The 27,455-nt window shown below is 40.1% G+C and overlaps 1 protein-coding gene across 4 annotated transcripts in view; it reads right to left on the bottom strand.

Annotated features, from left to right (window-relative positions):
• Rbm27 (RNA binding motif protein 27) overlaps nt 1-27,455 on the bottom strand; it is a 70,849-nt gene that overhangs the window by 32,954 nt on the left and 10,440 nt on the right. For 3 of the 4 annotated variants that reach the window (XM_028881713.2, XM_037197119.1, XM_028881714.2), the window contains exons 2-8: nt 23,319-23,437; nt 17,756-17,880; nt 11,513-11,604; nt 10,673-10,866; nt 9,816-10,076; nt 8,359-8,652; nt 4,605-4,739 (exon numbers count right to left, since the gene is read on the bottom strand). In XM_028881713.2, the coding sequence (XP_028737546.1) occupies nt 4,605-4,739; nt 8,359-8,652; nt 9,816-10,076; nt 10,673-10,866; nt 11,513-11,604; nt 17,756-17,880; nt 23,319-23,437 (1,220 nt within the window). The remainder of the gene's footprint in view (nt 1-4,604; nt 4,740-8,358; nt 8,653-9,815; nt 10,077-10,672; nt 10,867-11,512; nt 11,605-17,755; nt 17,881-23,318; nt 23,438-27,455) is intronic. The other variant, XM_028881715.2, reaches the window with a different exon arrangement.

The following is a 27,455-nucleotide window of genomic DNA, read 5'->3' as shown; positions in this document are numbered from 1 at the left end:
TGGCTACCAGATAGCATCCCCTGGGGTTTTAATTTTTTTCTATAAACTATGTGTATAGTATATGTACATGTTTATGTGGGCACAAGCATGTCTTCATCAATGCTGACATCAATGTCTTTCTATATTGCTTTGCTTTCTACCTTTTTTCCTTTTCAAAAATGATACAGGGTCTCATGTATGTCTAGTTGGTCACAAATGTACTATGTAAATAAGGATGGCCTTGACTTCCTGATTCTCCTGCCTTTACTTCATAAGTGCAGAGATTACAGGCATGTGCCATCATCTCTGGTTTTATGTGGTACTGATCCTGGAACCCAGGGCTTCACTCAAAGCAGACCAGCACTCTACCAATTGAGCTACATCCCATCCTGTCTCTTATTTCTGAGACACTGTCTTTCACTGAACCTATCATGTGCTCCAGGAACCCCTGTCTCCTCCCCTGCAGCACTAGAGCCACAGGCATCCACTCCAGCCCTGACTCCTACCCAGAGCCTCAGGCTTGCACAGTAAGCACTTTACTGAACCATCCCCTGCTCCTCCTATATATTTAGAATCAAATTATAGGCTTTTAAGAAAGGAAGGAAATTCACAAAGTCGCTTTAATGACACAACTGTGACTTATCCAATATTAATATTCTATTTGCCAACAAATTAATTCTCTTTATAAATACTGATATAATATCTAAGACTATAAAGTAGTAAAACACAAATACCAATGGAAAATTATCACATTTACTAGTTTGGGGACAAAAATGGTAATTATCAAAAAAGGATTGCTTTTATTCTAAGATTTTATCTTTTGTGTATTAAATTTGGGGGCTTTTATTTTGTTTTGTTTTTTGAGACAGGTTTCTCTGTATATCCCTGGCTATCTTGGAACTCTCTCTGTAGACCAAGCTGGCCTGAGATTCAGAGAACCTCCTGCCTCTGCCTCCTAAATGCTGGGATTAAAAAGGAGTACACCACCACTGCCTGGCATAAAATGTATTTTTAAGATGAAAATGATACTAGCTATTTTCCTATGCAGTCCTCTGTTCTGACAAAGAAGTTGATAATTATAGTTGTCCTAATAATGTTAGGTTTATTACCAGCCTCTGGAAAACAAACGTTTGGAATTTCTGTTTTAAAACATTACTCTCTTTCTTTTAAAGACACGAGCGAAATGTCCCCTGAGATCTATGATCTTACACATCTCACTCCCTAGCATCTGCCTCATGCCTAGTACATGGTAAGCACTGAACAAATATTTTATGAATATTAAGCTATGTCACTGGGATTACTGGCAACTGCCTAATTTTTAAAAATTAACACCATCTGAGTGTGGTGGCATATAGCTCTAATTTCAAGGACAGTTTGGTCTACACAGTATGTTCCAGGACAGCCAGGGATATGTAGAAAAACCCTGTCTCAATAACACCAAGCAGAGTATTTATAGTGTCAAAATGCACAATTTGGTATAAAAACAAATGGACAACTGCCAGATTTTTTTTTTAAAGAAGCAGAATTTTTACTATGACTCAACACTAAATTTAACAATATAAAATTATGCCATTTGCCATAGACTGCAATAAATCCAGGTTTTCATATTTGTAAGTACAAAAGCCACTTTTAACTGTTAACAGCTGACTAATATAGAAAAGATGAAAGAGTTAACTGGCACGCTGGTCACTACTAAAGCTGGATAACAGTACAAGGATCTTTGTTATACTGCGTATACCTCAGGTCATTATAATAGTCTCCTCATTTTTATGTCTATTTGATAGTTATCATAAGTAAAAACACTGATAGCAACAATAAAACAAACCTGCACTGTCAAGATACTAATCAGAAGACCATGAGACAAGAGAAAATGTCAGAGATTTCTGATTTATATTCATAAATGGAAAATCCAACAGACTATATATTTAAGTATGCACTGTTATGACACAAATGCTTGTATGTTATGTAGGAATCTGAAACAGAAGATGAATGTTTCTCAAGTTTTTAGACTTGACCCCTGAAGCAGAAGAGAAAGCATATTATAAAGCAGAAAAGAAGAAAAGGCAAGTTGAGTCACAGCAGGAGAACAGGCACTATACAAGTTGGGAAACAGTGAAAAAGGATTAGGAAAGTAGTAAACCACAGCCAGAGTCAGAGCCTGAGATAAGAGTCTCTGATAATTCACTAATGACAAAAGCCTGAGGGATAGCTATTCACTCAATTAATATTATGTGCCACACCTTGGTGAAGGGGCTTAAACAAGCATAATAGTGTCCAACGATCCAAATGTGCATGCAGTGAGCAAATGTGAATAAAAGGAGAAGTTCGGGTGGAAATATAGCAAAAGAGAATCTTCAAAGGAAAAAGGACTTGGATGAACTAAGTTTTTTAAAAAGCAAAGCAAGGTTGAGCTTGTCTTGCATGCTAGAGGCCCATGTTGCAGCCCACCATCACTGGGGGGTGGGGGTGGCACAGCAACAATGTGTCACTCATACGATGATGTCCTTATAAGTAGCTGGATCTTGAACCCATTGACAAGGACAAGGGCAGAGGCAGAGATTTAAGAATAGGCATTATTCTCAGAGGTTAAAATATGACTAGAAAATAGAAACTACATAGAATGTAACTAATCCTTTACAGATTACTAGATGCCAAAAACATGTTAGATGCCTTACAGGAATACAAACAAATTCATTTCTCTTCAGAGGAATAGTAATGAAAAGGAAACTGAGGAACAGAGAAGTTAATTAACTTGGCCTAGATGAGAAAGAATAGGTGAAGCACCAGGATCTTAAACTAGGCCCGACTACTTTACTTGCTTGCTTCTGCGACATGGAAGAGATGAGGACACGTTTCCGAAGCAAAGCAAATTTATAAGAACAGATAAACAAAAAAGTGAACATGCCATCATTTCTGTAAAGGAAGAGCTCACAGTCTGACACTGTAAAACAGCCACTTTTTTTGAATGCTTTTGGTTTTTTGAGACAGTGGCTGGAGTTGCCCAAGGCAGCCTCAAACTTGCTATGTGGCTGAGACTGGCCATGAACTCTTGATCCTCCTACCTCTACCTCCCCAGCACTGGGATTTACAGGAGTATGCCATCATGCCTGGCTTAATTAACTTTTAAAACATATTTCTGAAAAATAACTTAAATAAATATGTGTGTGTGTGTGTGTGTGTGTGTGTGTGTGTGTGTGTGTGTGTGTAAAATCAAGCCAGGCTGGCACTCAGGAAGCAGGGGCAGGGATCTCTGAGTTTGAGGCCAGCCTGGTCCATAGGGCAAGTTCCAGAACAGCCAGCACTACACAGAGAAATCTTGTCTCAAAAAACAAAAACAAAATCAACCAGGCATTTGGTTTTTAGAAAGGTATAAATCAAAGGAAATACTTAAAACATCAATGTTTAAAATGTACTAAAACACTGCACTTCACATGTTTTCTATCTTCACTTCAACTATTAAGACATATTTTACCTGACTCTTGTATACGTCTTAGAAGACAGGCCACATGTTTTAGAGATTCCTTTAGCAAAAGCTTAATGTTGTGACTGCAGCAGTCACTATGAAGAGACTCTACCCGGCCACTGTACAGCAGCAGAGGGCTCCTTGCTTCTCCCCACCCAGCACACAAAATTAAAATACAGCCATATGACATAGCTGCTTTGTGAATATGAATACAATTTTACAGTTATGCATCCCAATAGAATAAGCTTTCTATGCCGGGTGGTGGTGGCGCACGCCTTTAATCCCAGCACTCAGGAGGCAGAGGCAGGAGGATCTCTGTGAGTTCGAGGCCAGCCTGGTCTACAGAGCAAGATCCAGAAAAGGCGCAAAGCTACACAGAGAAACCCTGTCTCGCCCCCCCCCCCCAAAAAAAGAATAAGCTTTCTCCTTCCCCAATTCCCCCAACAGGGTTTCTCTGTGTAAGAGCCCTGCTGTCCTGGAACTTGCTTTGTAGGCCAGGCTAGCTTCAAACCCATAGAGATCTGCCTGCCTCTGCCTCCCAAGTGCTGAGATTAAAGGTATGCACCACCATGGCCAGCAACAATAGCATTTTTGGTGTACTCACACACAGTATCACAATGCATGTGTGAAGATCAGAGACAATTTGCAAATTTCCTTCCACCATGTGGAACCCAGGGATCAAACTCAGGTCCTAAGGTTTGGTGGCAACTGCCTTTACCCACCATATCTTGACAACCCATCAAAAACACATTTTGGGTTGGTCTGTCTCCCTTCAAATCCCCAGACTGCCCTACACGACATCATGCTGACACCAGGCCCAGGCAGAAATGACACCATAGAGCTGCAGCCCCAAATCTAAAACCCTAGCCTTGGACCAGAACTGTATGACTGGACTAGAAGTTACACTCAAAGCAGCTCACACTAAGGGTCTGGAACTGTACACCACCCAATCTGGACTGCCATCCTTTACAGGATGCATCCCCAGAAGCTACACACAGGGTCTTCATCAGAACATAGAAAGACATCCTGTCCCCTGTCTCACAAGGCCCAAAAGCCATAATTGCAGCCACTTACAGCCCATCATCTGTCCTGTGTATGAAAAACTGATCTGTTTAATTAAAAAAGCAAAAATCTAAGAATTTCTTGAAGTAACATTACTTACTTTCTGACACTGTATAAAGGAGGTTCTGGGGTAAAGGAGGAGGTAGTCTTGCTCCCACTGGTGCAAGATTGGGCACTGCACTTGTCCCAGGCTGGTCACGGCTGTTTATTAAGCTTGACTGTGAAATGGGAGGTCCTAGAGAATCAAAAAAGAGTGAGAAGTACAGGATTAATAATAATTAGTAGTAAGAGCATGATATTAATACTAATTTATTCGGACTTAACAATCCTGATGACAGTCCTAGTTCTCCAAGAGGCAAAGCTTATCACAAACGAAGGGAGGTGGGGCTGGGTGCCTCTGCAGGCAGACACGAGAATGGCAGGAAGGGACTTGAGGTACAGTAGATGGCTTAAGCATAAGTGGGCAATAAACACACTTATTAATCTGTGGTTGTGAGGACAAATGGAAAGTATCAAAGATATAGTGAGGCTGGGCCATGGTGGCTCGTGACTTTAACCCCAGCTCTTGAGTGGCAGAGGCAGGCAGATCTCTGTGAGTTCAAGGCCAGTCTGGTCTACATAGGAATTCTAGGTCAGCCAGGATTATACAGAGAATTTTGTCATTAAAAAAAAAAAAAAAAAAAAAGTGGAGAGCTAGGCTTGAGATGTAGTTCAGCTGGTGGAGTGCTTGTTTAGCATGTGCAAAACTTTGATCTGGATCCCCAGCATGATGGCACTTGTCTGCAATTGCAGCCCTTGGAAAGTGGAAACAGAAGGATAAGAAATTAAAGATCCCATTTCTAAATAAATAAATAGAGGAATAAGGGTGATAAGGATCGGATCTCAGTGGTCTCCTCTAGTATTTGCCTGGCATTTGCAAGACCCTGAGTTCAACTGTCCGTACCCCAATAACAAATTAAATTTAAAATAGGTAAATAAAGAAAAGCTTAAGAGAATAAAATCACTTCAACATATATTGTAGAAGCAATGTGTTTTCTTCCTAAGCTTGAGTTATATGCTATATTTTTATATTACTTTTTAACATTTATTTAACTTGCATGTATGAATATTTTTGCCCACATGTATGTACATCACATAAAATTGTTCTTGGTATTTGTAAAGGTAGGAAAGGGTGTCAGATCCCTTGGAACTAGTTATGAATGGTTGTGAGCCACCATGTGGGTGCTGGGAACTGAACCCAAGTCCTCTGGAAGAGCAACAGCTGCTCTTAACTGCTAAGCTATCTCTTGACCCCCTTTAATCAATATTTAATACTCACAGTTGCTAAGTTAAGGGCTGGAGATGTTGCTAAATGGTAAAGTGCTTGCCTAGTGTACTGGTTAATTTCTGTCAACTTAACACAAACTAATCCCCTGGGAAGAGAGAACCTCAAATGAAGACTGGTCTGCAGGCATGTCTATGGGAGAGTTTCTTGACTGTTAACTGAGCAGGATGCTCAGCCCACTCTGGGTCTTGGGCTGTATAAGAATTGTAGCTGAACAAGCCAGTACTGAGCATTCCTTCTTTGTCTCTGCTTCAGTTCTGCCCTGGCTGCCCTCACTGATGGACTGATTGTAAGTGCCACAGTGAAACAAACCCCAGGTTCAGTCACTATTTTATCTAGCAGCACAAGGAAAACTAGGACTGAAAGCATACGCAGAGCCCTGCGAGGTGCGATCCCTAACACCATCATTCCCACAAAGCAAAGTTGAAAAAAAAAATCTATATATTAAATCCTTGTGTATTATTGCCAACTTTTAAAAATGTATTTTGTAAGCTCACATGCTACAGAATACATGTAGAGGTCAGGAGATATGCTGAGGGAGTTGGCTCTCCCCTTCTGCCATATGGATACCAAGGATCAAACTCAGGTCATTGGGCTAGGTGGCAAGCTCCTTGATCTGCTGAGCCATCTCATGGCACATTTTATGATTAATGTTATTACTATTACTATTAGTGGAGGGGAGGTTAGCCATAGTGTGCATGTGGCGGTCAGAAGACAAATCTATGGAGTCAGTTCTCTTCTGAACTTGGACATCCAGGCTTCCACAGCAAGCACCTTTCCCTGCTGAGTCATCCCGCCAGCCCTTTTGTTACCAACTTTAATGTTGTTGTAGACTTCACTACAGGGAAGCTCAGCAATGGGTACACAGGATTGTGCTACATTACTTTTCCTAACTATTTTGTTTATAGTTTTGGCACTGGGGACAAAAATCAGGGACACATAAGTCACAGTCAAGCATTGTAGTACTGAGCTATACCACTGCACTAAAATAAAGTGCTTTAAAAAAAGAAAAATAGTGCTGGGGATATAGCTCAGAGGTTGACAGTTTGCCCAAAATGCATGAAGAACAGGGTTCAACCCCCCAGAACTGGGAGAAGAAAAAGACAGAGAGAGCCAGATGATTCAGGCCTGTAATCCCTGCTACACAAGAGGCTACACTGAGCAAGAAGATGTCAAGCTCAAAGCCTGCCTGAACTATAGTTAGTTCAAAGCTGGGCAGTCTGGGCAGCTTAGTTGAGACCCTGATGCAAAATAAATCGAAAGGGGCTGAGAGTAAACCTGAGTGGGAAGTACTTGCTTAGGCACGAGTGAAGCCCTAAGTTCTATCCCTAGTATCGGGAACAGAGAAATATTGCTTAAATTGCAATAATTTTTAAGATAACAATTTGCTATTCTTTAATAATGCAATGTTAAATGTCAGTAGATATTTTCTTAGACCATTACATGTATGTTAATAATTCATTCTGTAAGCTTTTCCAATTGAATTTTAAAAATTTAGTCTTATCCCTGTTCTTGCTATACTCAAAACCTTACCTCGACTGTCTGCTCAGCCTCCAGAGTGCTACATAACAGGAGTGTGTCACCACAGCCAGCCAGCAACCACTAATACGTCTTAAGTTTGTGTGGGAGGTATTAAGGCACACACACCCACCATGTGTACAGAGGTCAGAGAAGGATGTCAAATGTCCTGCTCTATTACTCGCCACCTTATTCCCTCTAGACTCTCACTGAACCCACAGCTAGATTGGCAGACAACGACCCCAGCAATCCTCCTGTCTCTACCCTACCCCCTCAGAGATGGGCTATAGGCATACAGCCATGTCGAGCTTTTAATGTCAACACCAGGGATTTGAACTCAGATCCTTAAGTTTGCACAGCAAGCACTCTTACTGATGAGCCATCTCCCCAGGCCCTTAAATGGCCATTTTAAAACATGTCTTACTCTTGATTAGGGTGGATACAATAAATGCAATTTAAAAAAGCACACACACACAAATAAAAACTCTTTTTCAGTAAAGAAATCCACATAGAAATACACACAGTTACAATGACATGGTATTTAGAATTTACTCCCACAAAAACAAATCAACCCAAAACACTATGAGGACAGAGTTAAATCAAAGTTGACTGAATAGATAATCACTGAGGCCAATTAGACAAATACTGCCTAAGTTAGTATTCATCCTCTAAAGAGTCTATAATTTAAAAAAAATCTCAAGTTATTTTAATATTCTTGAAGAGATTTTCTTTAAGTACTAAGAAAATCCACAAACCTACCAGCATGTTTCTTTGCTAACATCTTAAGATACTAACAAGGTTTCATCTCCAGATCAATACAAGGTAGGCTACTACTGACAAAGGGCACACTGCAGGTATGGTAAAGAATGGCAGAAAGTAAGAACATCTTAACTATGGAAGAATATTTTAAATTCCATTACTGTTTTTCAAACATTTTAAAGTTAGCAAAGGGGATGAGGTTCTTCTAAATACAACTCATCAACAGAACAAGATTCAACCAACACATACTTACTTGGTATGGGAAGCACAACAGAAGGTGGAGGCTGACCATGTCCTTGAGGAACAGGAAGTCTCATACTATGGCCAGGGCCTGGGCCTGGGCCGGGACCAGGGCCAGGGCCAGGACCAGGGCCTGGGCCTGGGCCTGGCATTGGAGGCATTAACATTCCGGGAGGTGGTGGAGGAGGAAGCCCAGGAGGAGGGGGTGGGAAAGGAATCATACTTGGCAGAGCAACTTCATCAACAACTAGAGGATCATTTCCATGATCAAACTGACAAAGGTCACCAAGTACACAAAATCCTCTTTCTGTAAGAATTAAAATTAAAGAAACAAAAACAAAAACCTTATTACGATCTACTTAGAGTTAAAAGAATAAAACAAATTCCAGAAAACTCAACATCCTAATTTACATTGAAGTTTTTTTCTAAGAAGTGGAAAATCTCCTTAGGGCTCGCCTGTTAGTAACCACATAACCTTGAGGTAGAGGCAAGCATATTCTCTATTCTCTATTCGAGTATGACGTATTGAAATTTTACAACAGCAGGGTCAAACAGGATACTAAGTAGCTACTATTAAATTTAACCAAGTTGCTAAATTTTCATAAGAAACAGGTGTGGTGGTGACTCCTGTAATCCTAGCACTCTTGAGGCTGAGGCAGGAGGATTTCAAGTTTGAGGCCAGCCTGAGTTACATGCACATTTGAGGCAAGCCAAGGCTATATAATAAGACTCATTTAAAAAAAAGTTTTTTTTTAAATAATAAAAACTAGATATTTTACCAAATATCCATTTATCAAAGGTTTGATAGGAAAGAATAAGCCTTGAACTAATAATTTCATTTCAATGATCTATTTCATAATATTTTTAAAGCAACCATTCTTGCTATATATGGTTTAAATTTAAAATACTCAAGTAGATAGAAGATAGGTAATGTTCTAGAATATAATAAAATAACTATAGTTAACAGTTGTTTTAAAATAGTTGGTAGAAAAGATCATGAACGTTTCCAACACCAAACCCTGATTTGATTACTACATACAGTATACATGTACTGAAATCGTGCTATATGCTATAAGTATGAATAGTATGCATCAATTTAAACAATATTTTAACATTAAATTTCCAGTAGGCAAGGTATAGAAGACAAGGCTATTTATTGTATAAGTGCTTATAACTGAAAATACCAGAAAGAACTAAGTGCATATTTAAGATAAATGGGTTAAACATATTTTCAAACATATAGAATACTAAGTAAGAGCCTCAAAAAACAATTGAGGTTCTTTACATGTCAGTATGGGGGTATTTTCAGGAAACTGTAAGTGAAAAAACATTACATGGTGTATGAAGAAAAGAAAACACTAGTATTCACATAAAAAAGTAAGGCAGGTTGCTGGGGAGCACCCATGCAGTATCTGCAACACTTGCTTTCCTAGCTGGGACAGCACAGACAAAAGAGAAGGCAGTCTTTACCATCATAATCTCTGCAGCGCCTCTTTGGTGGTGGGTTTCGACCAAAAGAGTTGGAAGAGCTATGATTGTTATAGTAATTAGACCAGCTCTCGGTGGTGTTTTCAGAATGGTGAGCAGGTGCAATCACAGTGACAGTGCTGGGAATAGACTGTGCCCCAGAGGAGTACTGCTCACAAGAGTTTGGAGGTGGAGCAGACACAGGCACATAGGAGCTCTCCAGGTCGTTTCTTTCACTCTTAAACTTTGATCTTTCCCTGTGCTCTGTTTTAGAGACAAAGAAACAAGAGAGGTCACATATTTACATGCTTAAGCTACACTTCTTGTCTCAGAACAGCAATGCTGAGAACAGTAGCCTACGCTTACTGAGAGATCTACAGCTTAAACACATTCACTAACTAGCAGTATATTCTAAAAGCAGGAACATCGCCACCTCGGCATATCTCAACAGACTTGTGAAAAACAATTTTACACTATCAACAAGTACACTGACAGAATTTCAGTCAGGTTTTCCACTGGCATTTTAGGATTTTTCTTTTTATGAACACTGGGCAACCTCATAGTAAGTCAATTCTATTACTCCCAGGGAAAACAAACAAACAAACAAAAAAAAAAACAAAAGAAGGCAACCTTGTTACTCAAGTGCTGTTGTCACTAATTAAAAAAACATTTGTATCAATTATAAAAAACGATTTAAATCTTGATATACGATATAATAACTTAGAATAACTTCTAAAAAAAAACTGCCTTAATTCCAAGGGTATACAAGATTAGCACTGTCTGTAAAAAGATCAATATCCAGCTTTGGGAGACAATTCCAGTTTTCCCATTTCTCCCAGCCGGGGCTGTCGCCTACTCACCGGCGTTCCTGTTTGGATCTCGGTCTTTGCTGCGGCCCCTGCTTCGGCTCCTACTCCGACTCAAGCCTCGGCTCTTACTCCGGCTCTTGCTCCTGCCCCTTCGCCAGTCATACTTCTCACGATACAGCTCGTTCCGCTCATAGTACCGCTCATAATCTCTCCACTTGCCATCTTCTCTTTTCTTCTCACGTGTCCTATAATATACAGATATAAAAGCCATACGGAGACTCGAGAAATGAGATCTGTGCACAAGTCCAGCAAATAAAAACCTCTCTTTAAGTCACCACAATTCATAATGTCTATTTTAGAATGTCTCAAGACTACCACTAATTCTTCTAACCATTATTAAAAGGGGGAAGGGTTTTCCATTTCAAGTACACAAGGTAGGGAGAAATGAAAAGGAAGAGGTGAACCCAAAGTATGAGGAAAAGTGGGGGAGAAGACAGAAATCATAAGGAGAAAGTGGGAAAGGCTCAAAACAAGTCTTCCTAAACCAAGAGCACTTTGTGATCAAAGGTGAACATCTGCCAAACTGTACCCTTCTGGCATATGCTAGCAAGAATAATTTTAATACAGAGCACCCCTAAACAAATGGAACATTTCACTATAATTCTCTGAGGAGACTGCTCCCACCCCTGTGCTCTTGGGGAAAGCAAATAATGACTGTTTTTTAGATACAGAAGCTGAGACAACAGCAAAAGATAGAATGGAAAGAAGGCAAACACTCTCACCCTCGGAGCTTTAGAGAGGGCATTGAGACACAGACCATAAATGCTATGCAACTAACTTTGCATGCTAAAGTGGCTTTCAGCAACTTACTATTCAGAGACAAATACAAACCTTCGTTCACTGGATTCTGAACGACTCTTTTGGGGACTAGGATATTTCTTCTTTCTACCATCTCGCTCTTCTTCTGCTGGCTCTTGAAATACCTGTGAGATTTGTTAGAAATAAGATCAAATCCTCAGTTGGTGATGGCACACCGCCTTTAATCTCAGCACTCAGGAGGCAAAGGCAGGTGGACCTCTGTGTTTGAGGCCAGCCTGGGCTACAGAGCAAGTTCCAGGACAGCCAGAACTACAAAGAGCCCCTGCCTCAAAAAAATAAAATAAAATAATAAAAACTAATTAATGAAGTTTGGGTTGGTGTGGCTGTGCAAGCCTTTAACCTCAGCACTCAGGAGGTAGAGCCTGACAGAGCTCTGTGAGTTTGACACCAACCCAGTCTACATAGCAAGACCCTGTCTCAAAATCATAATAAATAAATAGGTTAGTTTGGGCCTGGTATGGTAATATGCAAAAGCAATCCTATTGAGCATTTTGGAGACTAAAACAGAAGGATTATGAATTCAAGGCAACCTTGGATATCATGAGACCCTCAAAATTAAAAAAAAAAAAAAAAGATTGTGGAGCTCGGAGCCTAGCTCAATAGTAGAATGCCTGCACAGCAAGTACAATGTCTTGGGTTTGATTCTTAGTACCGCATACAAATGAATCAAATTTGTAAGAACTAAACAAATTTCCAAATAATGGAGAAGCTCCTTCCTTATTAATATCAGAATCAGGAAATGGACCAGAAGGTAACAATTTAATAAAATGCAGACAGTATAATAATGGCAACCACAATGTGGCAGGCATATGACAGCAGAGAACACACTCATCCAACTGGATTCAAAAGTCCGTTTCCTCCAGCAATTTACAAGGAACACAAATGATGCATTAATCCACCAAGAAGCAACAAGCTGAATCTAGACAGTAAAACCCCACAGAACAAACAGTGTTTCTTCACAAAACAAAATCTTGGGAACGTTTTGGTAAAAAGGAACAATGTTGTGTGCAACATAAACTTTAGCACACATCTTCTATTGTTTTTCAGCACCAGAAGAGCCGCGTCAATGGTCCAAATTCTCTTGCCTGTTTCCCCCGTGGCCAATAATCTAATTATGAAAACAACTGACGGTGCAATGCAGCTGAGGCTCCAGAAGTCAAGACGGCTGGTCCTGAGATTTGTTTCAGAACAAGCTTCGAGCTGCAAAAGCAGCAACTGAGCAAGTCAGGAATTAAACCACTACATGTACGTGTGGCTATATGAACTACTATTTATACCAGTAATCACAATGAACTCAAACATAAAACCTTAGCAACAAGAAATGCCAGACAACTGTCAATCAGAAGAGCTCTAGAACTAAGCTCACATTATCCATTTTTCAGTTTTCAAAATTAGACTTTATTACAAAGATACTACAAATGGGACCCTGTAATGGTTTTTTTAAACTGTTCTTTTCAAACAAGATAACAATTTTTAAAAAACAATTGATTTTTGTGAGTGAGTTCTGCATATATGAGTATGTCCCAAGTGAGGGGCTGGTGCCTTGGAGAGGCTAGATCACCTGGAGCTGGAGCTGCAGGTGTTTGTACTCTCTCACCAGGGAGCTGGGAAGCTCATGAGCAATGGCAATGCCTATCCACTGAGCCATCATCCCTTCAGCTCAGTATTTTGTTAATACTCATATCAATTGCCATTAGATTCTCAGAAGTCAGTTTGTACCTGCTATAACTACAGAAAAGGGCTACCTGTCATTAAAAAATAGGTTATAAAATATTTAACCTATACCAAATACATAAATTATATACCATAAAGCACCAAAGAAAAATTTCTCAAATGTATGCAAGGAAGGTCTTCATTTTTCCTACTTGAAAAGACATAGCAAAAACCTCACTGGCCTACTTTTTAAAGACTTTATGAGCCAGGCTCAGGGGTCGGTATACACATGGAAGTCTAGCATTTGGGAAGTGAAGGCAGGTGGATCAAGAGTTCTAGGCCACTTTGGGCTGCATGAGACCCTGCCTCAAAAACTGTAAGCTGGGGATGGAAGAGATGGCTCAGTGGTTAAAAGCACTGGTTATTCTTGCAGAGAACTTGGGTTCAATTCCCAGCACCCACATGGCAACTCAAACTGTCTGTAACTCCAGTCCCAGGGCATCCAACACCCTCTTCTTGCTTCTGAGGGCACTATATTCACATGGTGTACAGACACACACATAGGCAAAACACCCAAACACATAAATACTACAAAAAATACTACAAGAAATACTACAAAAAAAAAATAGTAAGTACATACATAAATAAAAAGAAATTATATAAGAACAAAGAAAAATCAAGCAGCAGTGGTGCATGCCTTTAATCCCAGCACTCAGGAAGCAGAAGCAGGTGGATCTCTGTGAGTTCAAGGCCAGCATGGTTTACAAAGTGAGTTCCAGGATAGCCAAGGCTACATAGAGAAACCTTGTCTCGAAAACTTTAAGAAAAAAAAAAAGGTAAGTGATAATGGTGTCAGCTGATCTTAATTTAAAACAGTCACAGTTTGTTAGATCAGTTCAATTATATAATATTTGGTTAAGTGGCTCGAGATACAGCTCAGTGGCAGAGCACTTGCCTCGCACGCACAAGGCTACAGGTTCAAACCCCTCAGTACCATACATCTACCCAAAATAAATGAGTGTTTAAAAAATCATAATCATATTAATATTTGGTTAAAAGCACTGACGGCTCTTCCAGAGGACCTGAGTTTGATTCTCAGCACCCACATGATGGCTAACAGTTGTCTTTAACTCAAGTTTCAAGGCTCTCTTCATGGTACACAGACATACTGGAGGCAAAATACCCATACACAAAATAAAAATAAATCTAAAAAAATGTTTAAAGTGAGTCAGAAATGACAACTAAACAACACACAAATCTCAGAATGAATTCCATACAAAAGGAAATAAACAGACTATAAGTAAGGAACAATGCTGGGTAAACTAATAAAACTGAAATAGACAGTACATGGTATGAAGGTTAACTATACTGAAACTGATAATGGTGCTATAACTACCCTAGCGCGTGCGCGCGTGTGTGTGTGTGTGTGTGTGTGTGTGTGTGTGTGTGTGTGTGTGTGTACACAGGTGGGCATACCACATGTGTGTATAAATGTAGACACCAGAGGTCTATGTCTAGTGTCTTCCTCTGACTCCCCACCTTATTCTTTGAGACAGGTTCTCTCTCTCTCTAAACCTGGAGCTCACTGGTACCACCAGACTGGTACCCAGCAAGCCCCAGGCATCCTCTCAGTACTGGTATTATAGGCACAAGAACTAGGGTTTTGTATAAGGGTTCTGTGGCTGCAGAATCAAACTCTGGCTCTCAAGTTTGTGGAGCAAGCACTTTATCAACTGAACAATTGCTCCAGCTTTTTATTGAGACAGGATTTCATGTATCCCACATTTCACATATCCTATTTATTGCCTTGAATTCACTATATAGCCATGAACTTCTGATTCCTCTGCCCTTGCCATGCAATTGCTGGGATTACAGACATGTGCACCATCACGCCTGATTTAATGTGGTACTAGTGCTCAAACCTGAGGCTTTGTAGGTGTTTGGCTAGCACTCTACAGACTGAGCTCAATCTCCAGCTCCCAAAAAATATTCTTATTCTTAGAAAATGCAAAAAGATGAAGGGCCATGGTTTATGAGAGCAATGACTCAAAAAAAAATTAAGGTGCAGACATATAATGAAAGTAAGTGAGGCAAATCAATAACACATCTAGGTAGGCATCATGAATGTTGTGGGTGCTACCTGGATAATTCTGATCTAAATTTACAATTACTGCTAAATAAGAGATTTTTAAGTCATTTTGTCTTTAGAATTAAGTAAATTTCTAGAAGTTGGAAAATGGGAGTTAGAGAGATAGTTCAGCTGTTAAGAGCATTTGCTGCTCTTGCAGAGACCCAGGTTCAGTTCCCAGAACTCATATAGCAGCTCACAACTGTCTCTAACTCTAGTTCCAGGGGATCCGTCTTAGTGAGGAGTAGTATTACTATAATGAAACACCATGACCAAAAGTAACTTAGGAAGAAAAAGGTTTATTGGCTTACACTTCCACATCATGGCATATCAATGAAGGAAGTCAGGGCAGGAACCTAGAGGCAGGAGCTGATGCAGATGCTATGGAAGAGTGCTGTTTACTAGCTCGTGCATCATGGATTGCTCAGCCTGCTTTCTTATAGAACTTAGAACCACCCACCAGGGATGGCACCACCCCACAATTGGCTGGGTCCTCCCCCACCATTGCTAATTAAGAAAATGCCCTAGAGGCTTGCCCACAGCTGGATTTTATGGATGCATTTTTCAGTTGAGGTTCCCACCTCTCCAGTGACTCCAGCCTGTGTCAGGTTGACAGTAAACTAGCCAGCACAGGATCCAACATCCTCTTTTGGCTTCCATAGTCACCAGGCATGTGCATGGTGCACAGACATACAGGCAGGCAGATACTCACATACACAAAATAAAAATAAATCATTTTTTAGATGTATTTACTTTATATGTATGAATTTTTTGCTTGCATGTATGTCTGTGTACCATGTACAACATGGAAATAGAGTTATAGATGATTGTGAACTGCTATGTTTGTGGTCGGAATCAAACCCAGATCCTTTACAAGAACAAGCACTCTTAACCACTAAGCCAACTTGACAGCTAATAAAATAAAAACAAATATTTCTTTAAAAAGTTAGAAAATATTTCTGTTCCTGGTACAGGATTAAAGACTACCTATATGTGTACATAAAAATCTCTTTTCCAACTGGGGGGTGGCAATGGATGCCTTTAATCCCAGCACTCCAGAGATAGAGGCAGGAGGACCTCTATGAGTTCTCCTTCAACACAGAGGACTAAAAGTTTAATTTAAATAGTGATCTGTGTGCTGGGAGTGTAGTTCAGAGTGCACTTGCCTGACATACACAAGGCAGGTCCCACACTAAGTGTGGTGACACATGTCGATGACACCAGCACTCTGGAGGTGGAGACAGAAATAGCAGGTTTTCAAGGTTATCCTTGGCCACATAGTGAGTTTGAGACTAGCCTGGGATATATGAGACCCCATCTCTTTTTAAACTCATCCCATAGCCAGGTGGTGGTGGTGGTGCATGCCTTTAATATGAAGGCTGGATCACTGAGTTCAAGGCTAGTCTGGTCTACAGAGCGAGTTCCAGAATAGCCAGGGCTACACAGAGAAACCCTGTCTTGAAAAAACAAAACAAAACAAAACAAAACAACAACAACAACAACAACAAAAAACCTCTTTTCCACATTCTTATCAAATATTGCTTGATTTATATAGAAAAGAAACTATAAATGAAAGAAAGCTATATTATTCCTTTATTGGTTCAAGCAAGCAATTAGGTTGGAAATCTTCTTAAAATTATATTGTGGGAGTGTATATGTACATATGAGTGCAGGTGCCCACAGACATCAAAGGCATTTCATCCCCTGGGGCTGGAGTTACACATGGTTATAAGCCACCAAATGTACGTGCTGGGAACCAAATTCAAGACCTCTGCAAGAGCAGTATGTACTCTTAACCTCTTAACTACAGAGCCAACTTTCTAGCTCCTTAGCCTGGTATCTTTAATCATGTCTTTATACTTTAACAATATTTCGGTTTATTTTTCCAAAGCAGACAGTGTGGTTAACAGAGTAAATCATTTCTCTGTCTATGTGACAGTATGTTACCTAATGATTTCTCTTGAAGTGTCATTAATACTTTACTTTCATTCAAGCCTCTGTATTTTTCCTTCTTTAGAAATCACTGGATTCCTCTGAAGGATGAAGAAATAGCTCTACCGCTAACAGCGCTTGCTGTCTGCTCACAAGGACCTGGGTTCCAATGCTGTCATCCACATTAATGGCGCATTCTACTCCCATCTGTAACCCAACTCTGGGAGGCAAAGGATTACTAGCGCCAGCTGGTTTGTAGCCTAGCTAAGAAAATCCAACTCTAGGTGTAGGGAGAAACCCTGCCTTAAAACAAACAAAAAAAACAAAACAAAAACAAAAAAAAGGGCACAGTGACAACACCTTTAACAACAGTATGGAAAGCAGAGACAGGTGGATCTCTTAAGTTCAGGGACAGTGATAGCTACACAGTAAGACCCTGTCTCAAAAAAAAAAAAAAAAAAAAAAAAAAAAAAAAAAACACAAAGAAACAAAACTAATTTCAACTTAAGAATCCTAGTAACAGAATCTAAGAAATGTATTACCTCTTCTTTAATTTCTTCTTTTTCTTGAACTAGTGGTTTTGGCTCAGGTTTAACTGGTTCCAATGGTGGAAGGTAGTTTTTAGTATAAAGACTTTCAAAGAGCTTGTCCACAAAACCTGAAGTCTCTGAAGAGAAAAAAATATTGAAATGTTATACAAACAAAAATGGAAAGTTTAAACACTGTTGCCAATGCTTTAGAAAAACAAGGGATCTTTAACACTGCTGTCAGGTTTTTAAAATCAAGACTTACCTTAAAGGAAGAAACATCATTTCTAGAAGTTTTGTTTCTTTTTAAATCTTTCCAACATAATTACATGTGTGCAAATGATATAAATGTAAGATTTTGTTGCTTAAGTTAAGAACAACAGATTAGAAACAAAGTTCCTATCAGCAAGAGACTAACAAACTATCAAATAAGAGATTACAAAATTTCTCTTGACCTACTAAGAATATCAGCTGTAAAGACAGAAACTAATAATGTGTTTATCTGTTCAAAGAAACTGAAATGACAAACTGTACTATGGGTGGGAAAGAAGCATATGTAGTAGAGGAGGAAGTAATCCCACAGTATAATCTTACGTGTTGGATAGAATGCATTACCCACTCAAAGATTGAATTAGGTATGTTTGAATGTGTTGAAATCAATATCTGTGTTTGACTCAAATCCATGTTATAGCCTATTTGAAATTTCCTCAGACAAACAGAATGAGAGAAACAGGTAGTTTTGCTGAAAAACACAAATATCAAAATATTTCTAGTTTTACTCTAGTTAAATTTAAGTAACTTTCATTGGTCTTGTCCTAGGGAACACCTAAAGGGGTACTGTTCAGTGGCAGTGGGCTTGCCCTGATGGTTCAATCCCCAACATATGGGAGGGCTGAGTACTTTGAAGGTATCACATGAGCATTGCTAATGCTCAATTATTACATATTTTACATTTCTAAAATGCCAACTACTTTTACCTCAGAAAAGCATCTTCAGACAAACTCCTTTACACTACTAATTTTATAAGCAAACTTTTTTTTTTCAAAATGGTATACAACTGTTAGCTGAAGTGGAACATGGTGGTTCATAGCTATAATACTGTAATCAGGAGGCGGGGTGAGAGGATCACGAACCTAGACTACTTAGTGAGTTCCAGGGCAGCCTGTACTAGAGGGATACTCCCATCAAAGGATAAATAAATAAATAATACAACACAGGGGCTAGAGAGATGGCTCAGCAGTTAAGTGAGCTTGCTTGGTGCTCTTTTAGAGGATCCAGGTTTGGGTCTAGAAACCCCTTGGCAGCTTACAATCATCCATAACTGAGTTCCAAGGGATCTGGTGCCCTCTAGTGGCCTCTACAGGCACCAGGCATGCACACAGTACACTGGAATAACATGCAGGCAAAACATTCAAACACCTAAAATAAAAATAACTTTCAAAAAATTAAAAATAGATCTGGAGTAGGTGAGTGTTTGCCCAGTATGTAGAAAATCCTGGGTTTAATCAATAGTAAGCTAGGCTTAGTGGTTTATGCCTACAATCCCAATACTTCAGAGACAGAGGCAAGAAGACCATAAGTTCACAGAAGTCTAAGGTTATCCTCCAATACATGATAGGTTCAAATATACCCTGTGCTATACGAGTCCCTATCAACAAAGAAGAAAAACATGTAAGAATAAATAAAACTGTTAACTGGGGGCTGGAGAGATGGCTCAGAGGTTAAGAGCACTGGCTGTTCTTCCAGAGGTCCTGAGTTCAATTCCCAGCAACCACATGGTGGCTCACAACCATCTGTAATGAGATCTGGTGTCCTCTTCTGACCTGCGGGCATACATGCTGTATACAAAATAAATAAATAAATCTTTAAAAAAAAAAACAAAAACTGTTAACTGTTGCTGACTGTTACATATAACTTTAAGGTAATAGATTAGACTCTTCGAAACCTTTTATAAACAACTTTCTTCATGTTCTATTGTATTTTCACAGGGATCAATTTTGTAATTTGAAAGACAGTTCATTAAAAAAAATAAACAGAGAGATAAATAAATAAAAACAAAAACAAGGCTAATGAGATGGCTCAATGAGTAAAGGCCCTTACCACAAACCCTGCTGACCTGACTCCAATCTCCACGACCCACATTGTAGGAGAGAACCCACTCCGAAAGTTGTCCTCTGACCTCCAAATGCATGCTGTGGCACACGCACACACGCAAAATAAATAAATGTACTTTTTCAGAGTCTATATACCAAATACTGTTGGTTCCAAGTCTCTACTTTCAAGAAAAGGAAAAGCAAACAAGGAAAAGGCAGATAAACTGGCAAATATAAGCAGAGTGTTACAAGCACCATGAAAAGAAAAGAATAAGGCACTCGGGTACAGTGGTACCTGCCTTTAATCCCAGTACTTAGGAGACACAAGGCAAGCAGATGTCATAAGTTCAAAGCCTGCCAAAGATACACAGTGAAACCTTTTCTTTAAAATAATGAACAATCCAATTAAAAAATGGGCTAACAAAACTATACAATGGAAAAAAGAAAGTATCTTCAACAAATGGTGCTGGCATAACTGGATCTCAATATGTAAAAGATTACAAATAGATCCATATCTGTAACCATGGACAAAACTCAAGTCCAAGTGGATCAAAGACCTGAACATAAATCCAGTTACACTAAACTTAATAGAAAAGAAAGTAGGAAGCACTCTTGAACGCATTGGCACCAGAGACCATTTCCTAAATAAAACACCAACAGCACAGACCCTGAGCACGACAATTAATAAATGGGACCTCTCGAAATTGAGAAGCTTTTGCAGGGCAAAAGACACAGTCAATAAGACAAAAAGACAGCCAACAGAATGGGAAAAGATCTTCACCAACCCCACATCTGACAAAGGATTGATCTCTACAGTATATAAAGAACTCAAGAAACTAGACATCAAAATACTGAACAGTCCAATTAAAAAAATGGGCTAAAGAGCTAAACAGAGAATTCACAAAACAAGAATCACAAATGGCTGAAAGACATTTAAAGAAATGCTCAACATCCTTAGTCATCAGAGAAATGCAAATCAAAATGACTCTGAGATACCACCTTACACCTGTCAGAATGGCTATGATCAAAAACACTAACGACAGTCTATGCTGGAGAGGATGCAGAGCAAAGGGAACACTCTTCCATTGTTGGTGGAAATGCAAACTTGTACAACCACTGTGGAAATCAGTATGGCGGTTTCTCAGAAAATTGGGAATTGAGCTACCTCAAGACCCAGCCATACCACTCTTGGGCATATACCCAAGGAATACTCAATCATACCACAAAGATACATACTCAACTATGTTCATAGCAGCACTATTCATAATAGCCAGAACCTGGAAACAACCTAGATGCCCGCCAACGGAAGAATGGATAAAAAAAATATGGTACATATACACAATGGAGTACTACTCAGCAGAGAAAAACAATGACAGCATGAAATTGGCAGGCAAATGGATGGAATTAGAAAAAGTCACCGAGTGAGGTAACCCAAACGCAGAAGGACAAACATAAGTGGATACTAGATATAAAGCAAAGAACAATCAGACGGCAACCCACAGAACCAGGGAGGTTATATAGCAGGGGGGACCCTAGGATGACTGTGGCTTATAAGTTTTGGTTTTACTCAGTTACTAGGCAAGCCTCAATGAAACATTTTACTATTAGGATAAAAATTTGTACTGTATCAAGCTGGAAATAGAAAAAAAAAAAAAAAGGTGGGTGGTGGTGGTGGCGGTGGCGGCGGCGGCGGCAGCGGCGGCGGCAGCAGCAGCAGCACACACCTTTAATCCCAGCATGTAGGAGGCACAGGCAGGTGGATCTCAGTGAGTTAGAGGCCAGCCTGGTCTACAAAGTGAGATCCAGGACAGCCAAGACTATTAAACAAAGAAACCTTGTCTCGAAAAAAAAAAAAAAAAAAAAAGAAAAGAAAAGAAAAAAGGAATAAAGCAGAGCTGAGAGGAGGTTTAAAAAAAAGGGTAACTGGAGCATGGACTACTATAAACTACACTGGGGAGAACTATGCAAGATGACATCTCAAGAGATCCAGAGGACATGAGAAAGACTACTCCAGGCAAACATAAAACACGTCCACAGGCTCTAAGAAAGGACACACTCAATGACAAAGACAGGGAGGTGGGCAGCGTGGCTTAGAGGACTGGGTAGAGGTGGGATGGGACAGGAACTATCAAGAAAACAGTAAGAGAAACTTCCTGCAAGCTCTGTATGGTTAGAGGATGTTGGTAAAGGAAATCGGAGACAGTCTCATGCAGCCCAGGCTATGTAGCAAAGGACAACCAATCTTCTGATCCTCCTGCTTCCAATTCCCAAGTGCTGAATCACAGGCAAGCACCTCATGTCCAGTTGGAGATGAGAAGTTAAAGGTACAGAGAGAGGAGAATCATAACCCATTCTTCTTGGATCTCAAATGCCCCAGACAAGAAAGAAAAAGAACATTTGTTCTCTGTATTAACAGCAAGAGTATGTAGCTTTGGGCTAGAGAGATGGCTCAGAGGTTAAGAGCACTGACTGCTCTTCCAGAGGTCCTGAGTTCAATTCCCAGCAACCACATGGTGGCTCACAACCATCTAATGAGATCTGGCTCCCTCTTCTGGCCTGCAGGGACACATTCAAGCAGAACTCTGTATACATAATAAATAAATAAATCTAAAAAAAAAAAAAAAAAAAGAGTGTGCAGCTTCAGGGCTGGGGAGACAGCTCAAGTGAAGTGCTTGCTACACAAGTTTAAGAACCTGAATTTGAGCCGGGCGGTGGTGGCGCACGCCTTTAATCCTAGCACTCGGGAGGCAGAGGCAGGCGGATCTTTGTGAGTTCGAGGCCAGCCTGGGCTACCAAATGAGTCCTAGGAAAGGCGCAAAGCTACACAGAGAAACCCTGTCACAAAAAAACAAAAACAAACAAACAAAAAAACAAACAAACAAACAAACAAAAAGAACCTGAATTTGAATCCAGAATCCGTGCCATGGTGGCACGTGTTTGTAGTCACAGCACTGGAAAAGGAAGATCTCTGGGACTTGCTGGCCAGCCTAGCCTACTTTACAAGTTCCAGACCAATGAGACAAGAAACATAAGACGGAAGGTTCCTGAGAAATGACACCAGAGTTGACCTACTTTCACCACAAATACTTACGTGCACCTGCACATACACGATATATATGCATGGGTGCACACACGCACACATACACACGCACGCACGTACGCACGCACGCACGCACTAGAAAGCAACTTCAGTTGCCTTAAATAGTTATCCCTCAACCATCAGCCAAGTACTGCCAAAGCTGCAAAGAATCTAGCAAGTATTAGAGCCACTGTCTCAATACAGGAAAGAAGCAAAGGACAGGAAAATATGTCCTTCCTAAACACACACATGAATGGGCATACTGAAGGATTCAAAGGGCCGTGCCCCTACCCCCCTCAAGCTTATACCTTCATGAAGTTTGGTTGTGTTGCTGCTCCTGGCTGTTTTCAGGAAGTTTTAAATTACAAATATTTACCTAAAATACTTGAAGGCCCCAAACAATTACCTTTTTGTAAAAAGACATCAAGTTGATCAGCACAAAAGGCTTTCAATTCCTTCTCAGGTTTGTCCTTCTTGACCAGTGCTACAACATAGTTGGCTAGGGCTGAAGGGTCAGCATCACATCTAGTTAGACAAAGGGAAAATTAAAATCATAAACATTGTTTGTAAACAGTGACATTATTAATAAAATTACCCCTATTTTAGAAAATCAAAGATCAAAGATTTAAAGTGACTTCAGACACAGGCAGCTATCATAACAAGTAGCATATATGTACTCCAAGTGAGATTTTCCTTTTCCGTTTATTTGTTTTAATAATTAATTTGCCTCCTATTTCCAAGGCTCTAGTAACACCAAGAACACTGAACCAGGACATTTACTTGCTTTCTCAGAAGCACCAGGGAAAGGGTAGGCCCTACAATGCTGGCACCACTAATACCCCCAGGATCTGTGAGTTTCATGTGACCAGTGAGAAAAAGCAAGGAAGGGAAAGTGATGGACAGATTATTCCTCTTCTCAGAGTACCCTCCCCTAAGGCCACAGGGACCAACATCCAAAACTGGCTACTCAACCTACCACTAACTAACCTCACCCTGTTCTTTAGTCATTACTGGTTAGCTGGCTTCACCGCTGCAAGCAAAAGAAAGCGCCAAGAGCTAAAAACAAGTCTACCAGTGCTTGAAAGGTGGCAGAAAGAACACTCGTTTGCTTGATACTCAAAACACCTCCTATGCCAGAGATATGATTCTGGCTGCTGACTCCTGACCAATCTGTCAGACATAATAATGTTTGATCTGTCATATTACACTAAAAGTTTACATGTTGTATGTACATATTATGTATTTTTAAAATAGACTATATTTCCCAATACATGCATGTTTAAGTAGCACATAATCCCATGTGGCCTCAGAGTTATTTGGGTTTTTTGTTTTGTTTTATCTCTGAGAGAAGGTCTCACTTATCTAGAATTGTGTGGCCTTAAATCCTCCTGCCTTTGCCTACTGGAACTGGAGGTGTGTGCTACCTTTGTTGTGCTACACCTTGTTCTTATCAAGGTAAAATGAACATTCAGGATGATAGTAAATTAAATCATCGGGGAAGCAAAGTGATCAAATCTTTATAAAGTGCTACTCAATATAATCTTTTTTTTTTTTTTTTTTTTTTTTTTTTTTTTTTTTTTTTTAAGTTTTTCGAGACAGGGTTTCTCTGTGTAGCTTTGTGCCTTTCCTGGAACTCACTTGGTAGTCCAGGCTGGCCTCGAACTCACAGAGATCCACCGGGCTCTGCCTCCCGAGTGCTGGGATTAAAGGCGTGCGCCACCACCGCCCAGCGTTCAATATAATCTTGTTTAGATAATTCTTAGGCCTCCTCTGTCAAAGAGAAAGCCCTAAGACATTTAAACTTATGACTATCAATCACATTTTCCAACAAAAGGAAAACTAGTACCTCTACTTCAGAAATTATGGCTCAAACCTAAAATTCCAGGATTCGGGAGACCAGGGCACTGAGTTTAGGGACACACTGGTTAAGGAAACTATCTTTTTTTTTTCAGAGCTGAGGACCGAACCCAGGGCCTTGTGCTTGCTAGGCAAGCACTCTACCACTGAGCTCGATCCCCAACCCCTCAAGGAAACTATCTTAAAACAAATAAGCCTAAACAAAAACCTACACATTAGTAAAAGAGCAAAACTTTCCTTCCTTGCCAATACTGTCTTAAGGAAGGGGATTCTCTAGAGCCTATACACCTGGAGGACAGGCATGAGGACTGAGTTCGGATCCCTAGCACAAACAAAAAGAGTTATGGTCGTGTGTTTGTAATCCTAGTATTAGTGGGGCAGAGACAGATCCCCAGAGCTTGATGGTCAGCCAATGTAGCCAATCAGCAAGTTTCAGTAAGAGACGGAGGTAGAGAGAGATATAAGAAGAACACCTGATGTTGACCTCTGGCTTCCACATACACATGCTCAGAGAGAGACCATGCACCTAATACTAGAGACAGAGACAGACTATGCACCTAATTCTAAAAAAGAAAAAATATATTCATTGTCAATTCTATAAAACACAGAGCTAATTTACAAAATCTGAAGGAATGGTCAAAGTGTGCTAGGAATGAATATGTATTATTATTTGCATACTACAATAATACACAATTTAAAAAGAAAGTCAGCTGGGCAGTGGTGGTACACAGTTTTAATCCCAGCACTTGGGAAGCAGAGGCAGGTGGACCTCTAAGTTCAAGGCCAGCCTGGTCTACAGAGCTAGTTCCAGGAGAGCCAGGGCTTCACAGAGAAACTGTATCTCAAAAAATGAAAGAAAGGAAGGAAGGGAGCCAGAGAGATGGCTCAGAAGTTAAGAGCACTGGCTGCTCTTCTAGAGGTCATGAGTTCAATTCCCAGCAACCACATGGTGGCTCACAACCATCTATAATGAGACCTGATGCCCTCTTCTGGCATTCAGGCATACATGCAGGCAGAACACTATACATAATAAATAAATCTTTTAAAAAAAAAGAAGGAAAGAAAGAAAACTCAGATCTTTGTTAGGGTTTCTATTGCTGCAATGAAACACCATGACCAAAAAGCGAGTTGGGGAGGAAAGGGTTTATTTGGCTTACACTTCCATATTTCTGTTCATTATTGAAGGAAGTCAGGGTAGGAACTCAAACGGCAGGATCCTGGAGGTAGGGGCGTGCTTGGGGGGGGGGGATTACTGGCTTGCTCAGCCTGCTTTCTTACAGAACCCAGGACCATTCAGTCCAGAGATGGCACCACCCACCATGGACTGGGTCCTCTTCCATTGATCACTAATTGAGAAAAATGCCTTACTGCTGGATCTCATGGAAGCATTTCCTCAACTGAGGCTCCTTCCTCTCTGATGACTCCAGTTTGTGTCAAGTTGACATAAAACCAGACTTCTTGTTTAAACATTTACGTGTGTGTGTGTGTGTGTGTGTGTGTGTGTGTGTGTGTGTACATGTACATGCACACTGGTGGGGATCAGAGGACAGCCTGTGCGGATTGGTTCTCTCCCTCCAACACGTGAGCTCTAGGAACTTAACTCAGGTCAAGAGGTTTGGTGGCAAGCACCTTTACCTGCTAAGCCATTTTACCAGGTAAGGATAGTCTCTAACACAGATAAAAAAGGATACAGAAAAATAAATAAGAGACCAGAGAAATGGTTAAATGGTTAAGGTCTTGCAGAGGACCTGGGTTTGATTCCCAACACCCACCTGCAACTTAGTTCCAGGGTATTCAACTCCTATTTCTAGTCTCCTTAGGTAACACAAGATACACATATATATGTACAGGCAAAATACTCATACACATATTTGAATAAATGTTTGAATATTTGAATAAATGAATAAATTGAACAAATGGCAACATTATTTATTTTTTGCTGTTATCAAAATCTTTAGTCTCATGATCTGACAAGCATAATTCTGAAGTTAGAATATGAAGCCCAGTGTGGCTTATACCTTTAATCCAGAGGCAGGTGGATGTCTGTTGAGTTCAGCACCAACCTGGTCTACACAGTGAGTTCTAGGACAGCCAGAGCTATTTAGAGACCCTGCTCAAAAACAAACAAACAAACAAATCCCCCCCCCCAAAAAAAATGAAGCTTCTAGTAGAAACAGGCAAAATATCTAGTTACTGAGTTACACAAACCCAGGTACCTTTTACATAATTGAGTATTCGGACTAAAAGACAAATACAGAATTGAGCTGTTTTTGATGAAACACTTTTTAGGGTATTGAAACAAGTTATCAATATGTAGCCCACACTAGCCTGGATCTCAATGTAGCCCAAGCTGGCCTCACACTTGTAGCTGTGCTCCTTCCTGCTGCACCCACTTTAGTGCTAGGCTCTTGGGCATGTCCCACAATACCCCTTCTAGATCTAATGAAACACACTTTGGTATAATAATGTTAAAAGATGAATAGTTAAGATAAAAGAGTAAAAAGACTCTAGGAAAGGTGATCACAGTTTAAGCATTTGTTTAATGGAAATGAATGAATGACTGCTACTACCTAGTAGAATTTTACACTGAACACAAATGCATGTTACATCCAAAGAAATAAGAGCATTTAAATCTGTCATCTCCCAATATGTGCCAATAAAGTGGGCTATCAAGGAAACCATCAGT

This window comes from Peromyscus leucopus, chromosome 19 (assembly GCF_004664715.2).
Source record: "Peromyscus leucopus breed LL Stock chromosome 19, UCI_PerLeu_2.1, whole genome shotgun sequence".
NCBI classification, from domain to species: domain Eukaryota; kingdom Metazoa; phylum Chordata; class Mammalia; order Rodentia; family Cricetidae; genus Peromyscus; species Peromyscus leucopus.
This window is presented reverse-complemented; position numbering and strand designations above follow the sequence as displayed.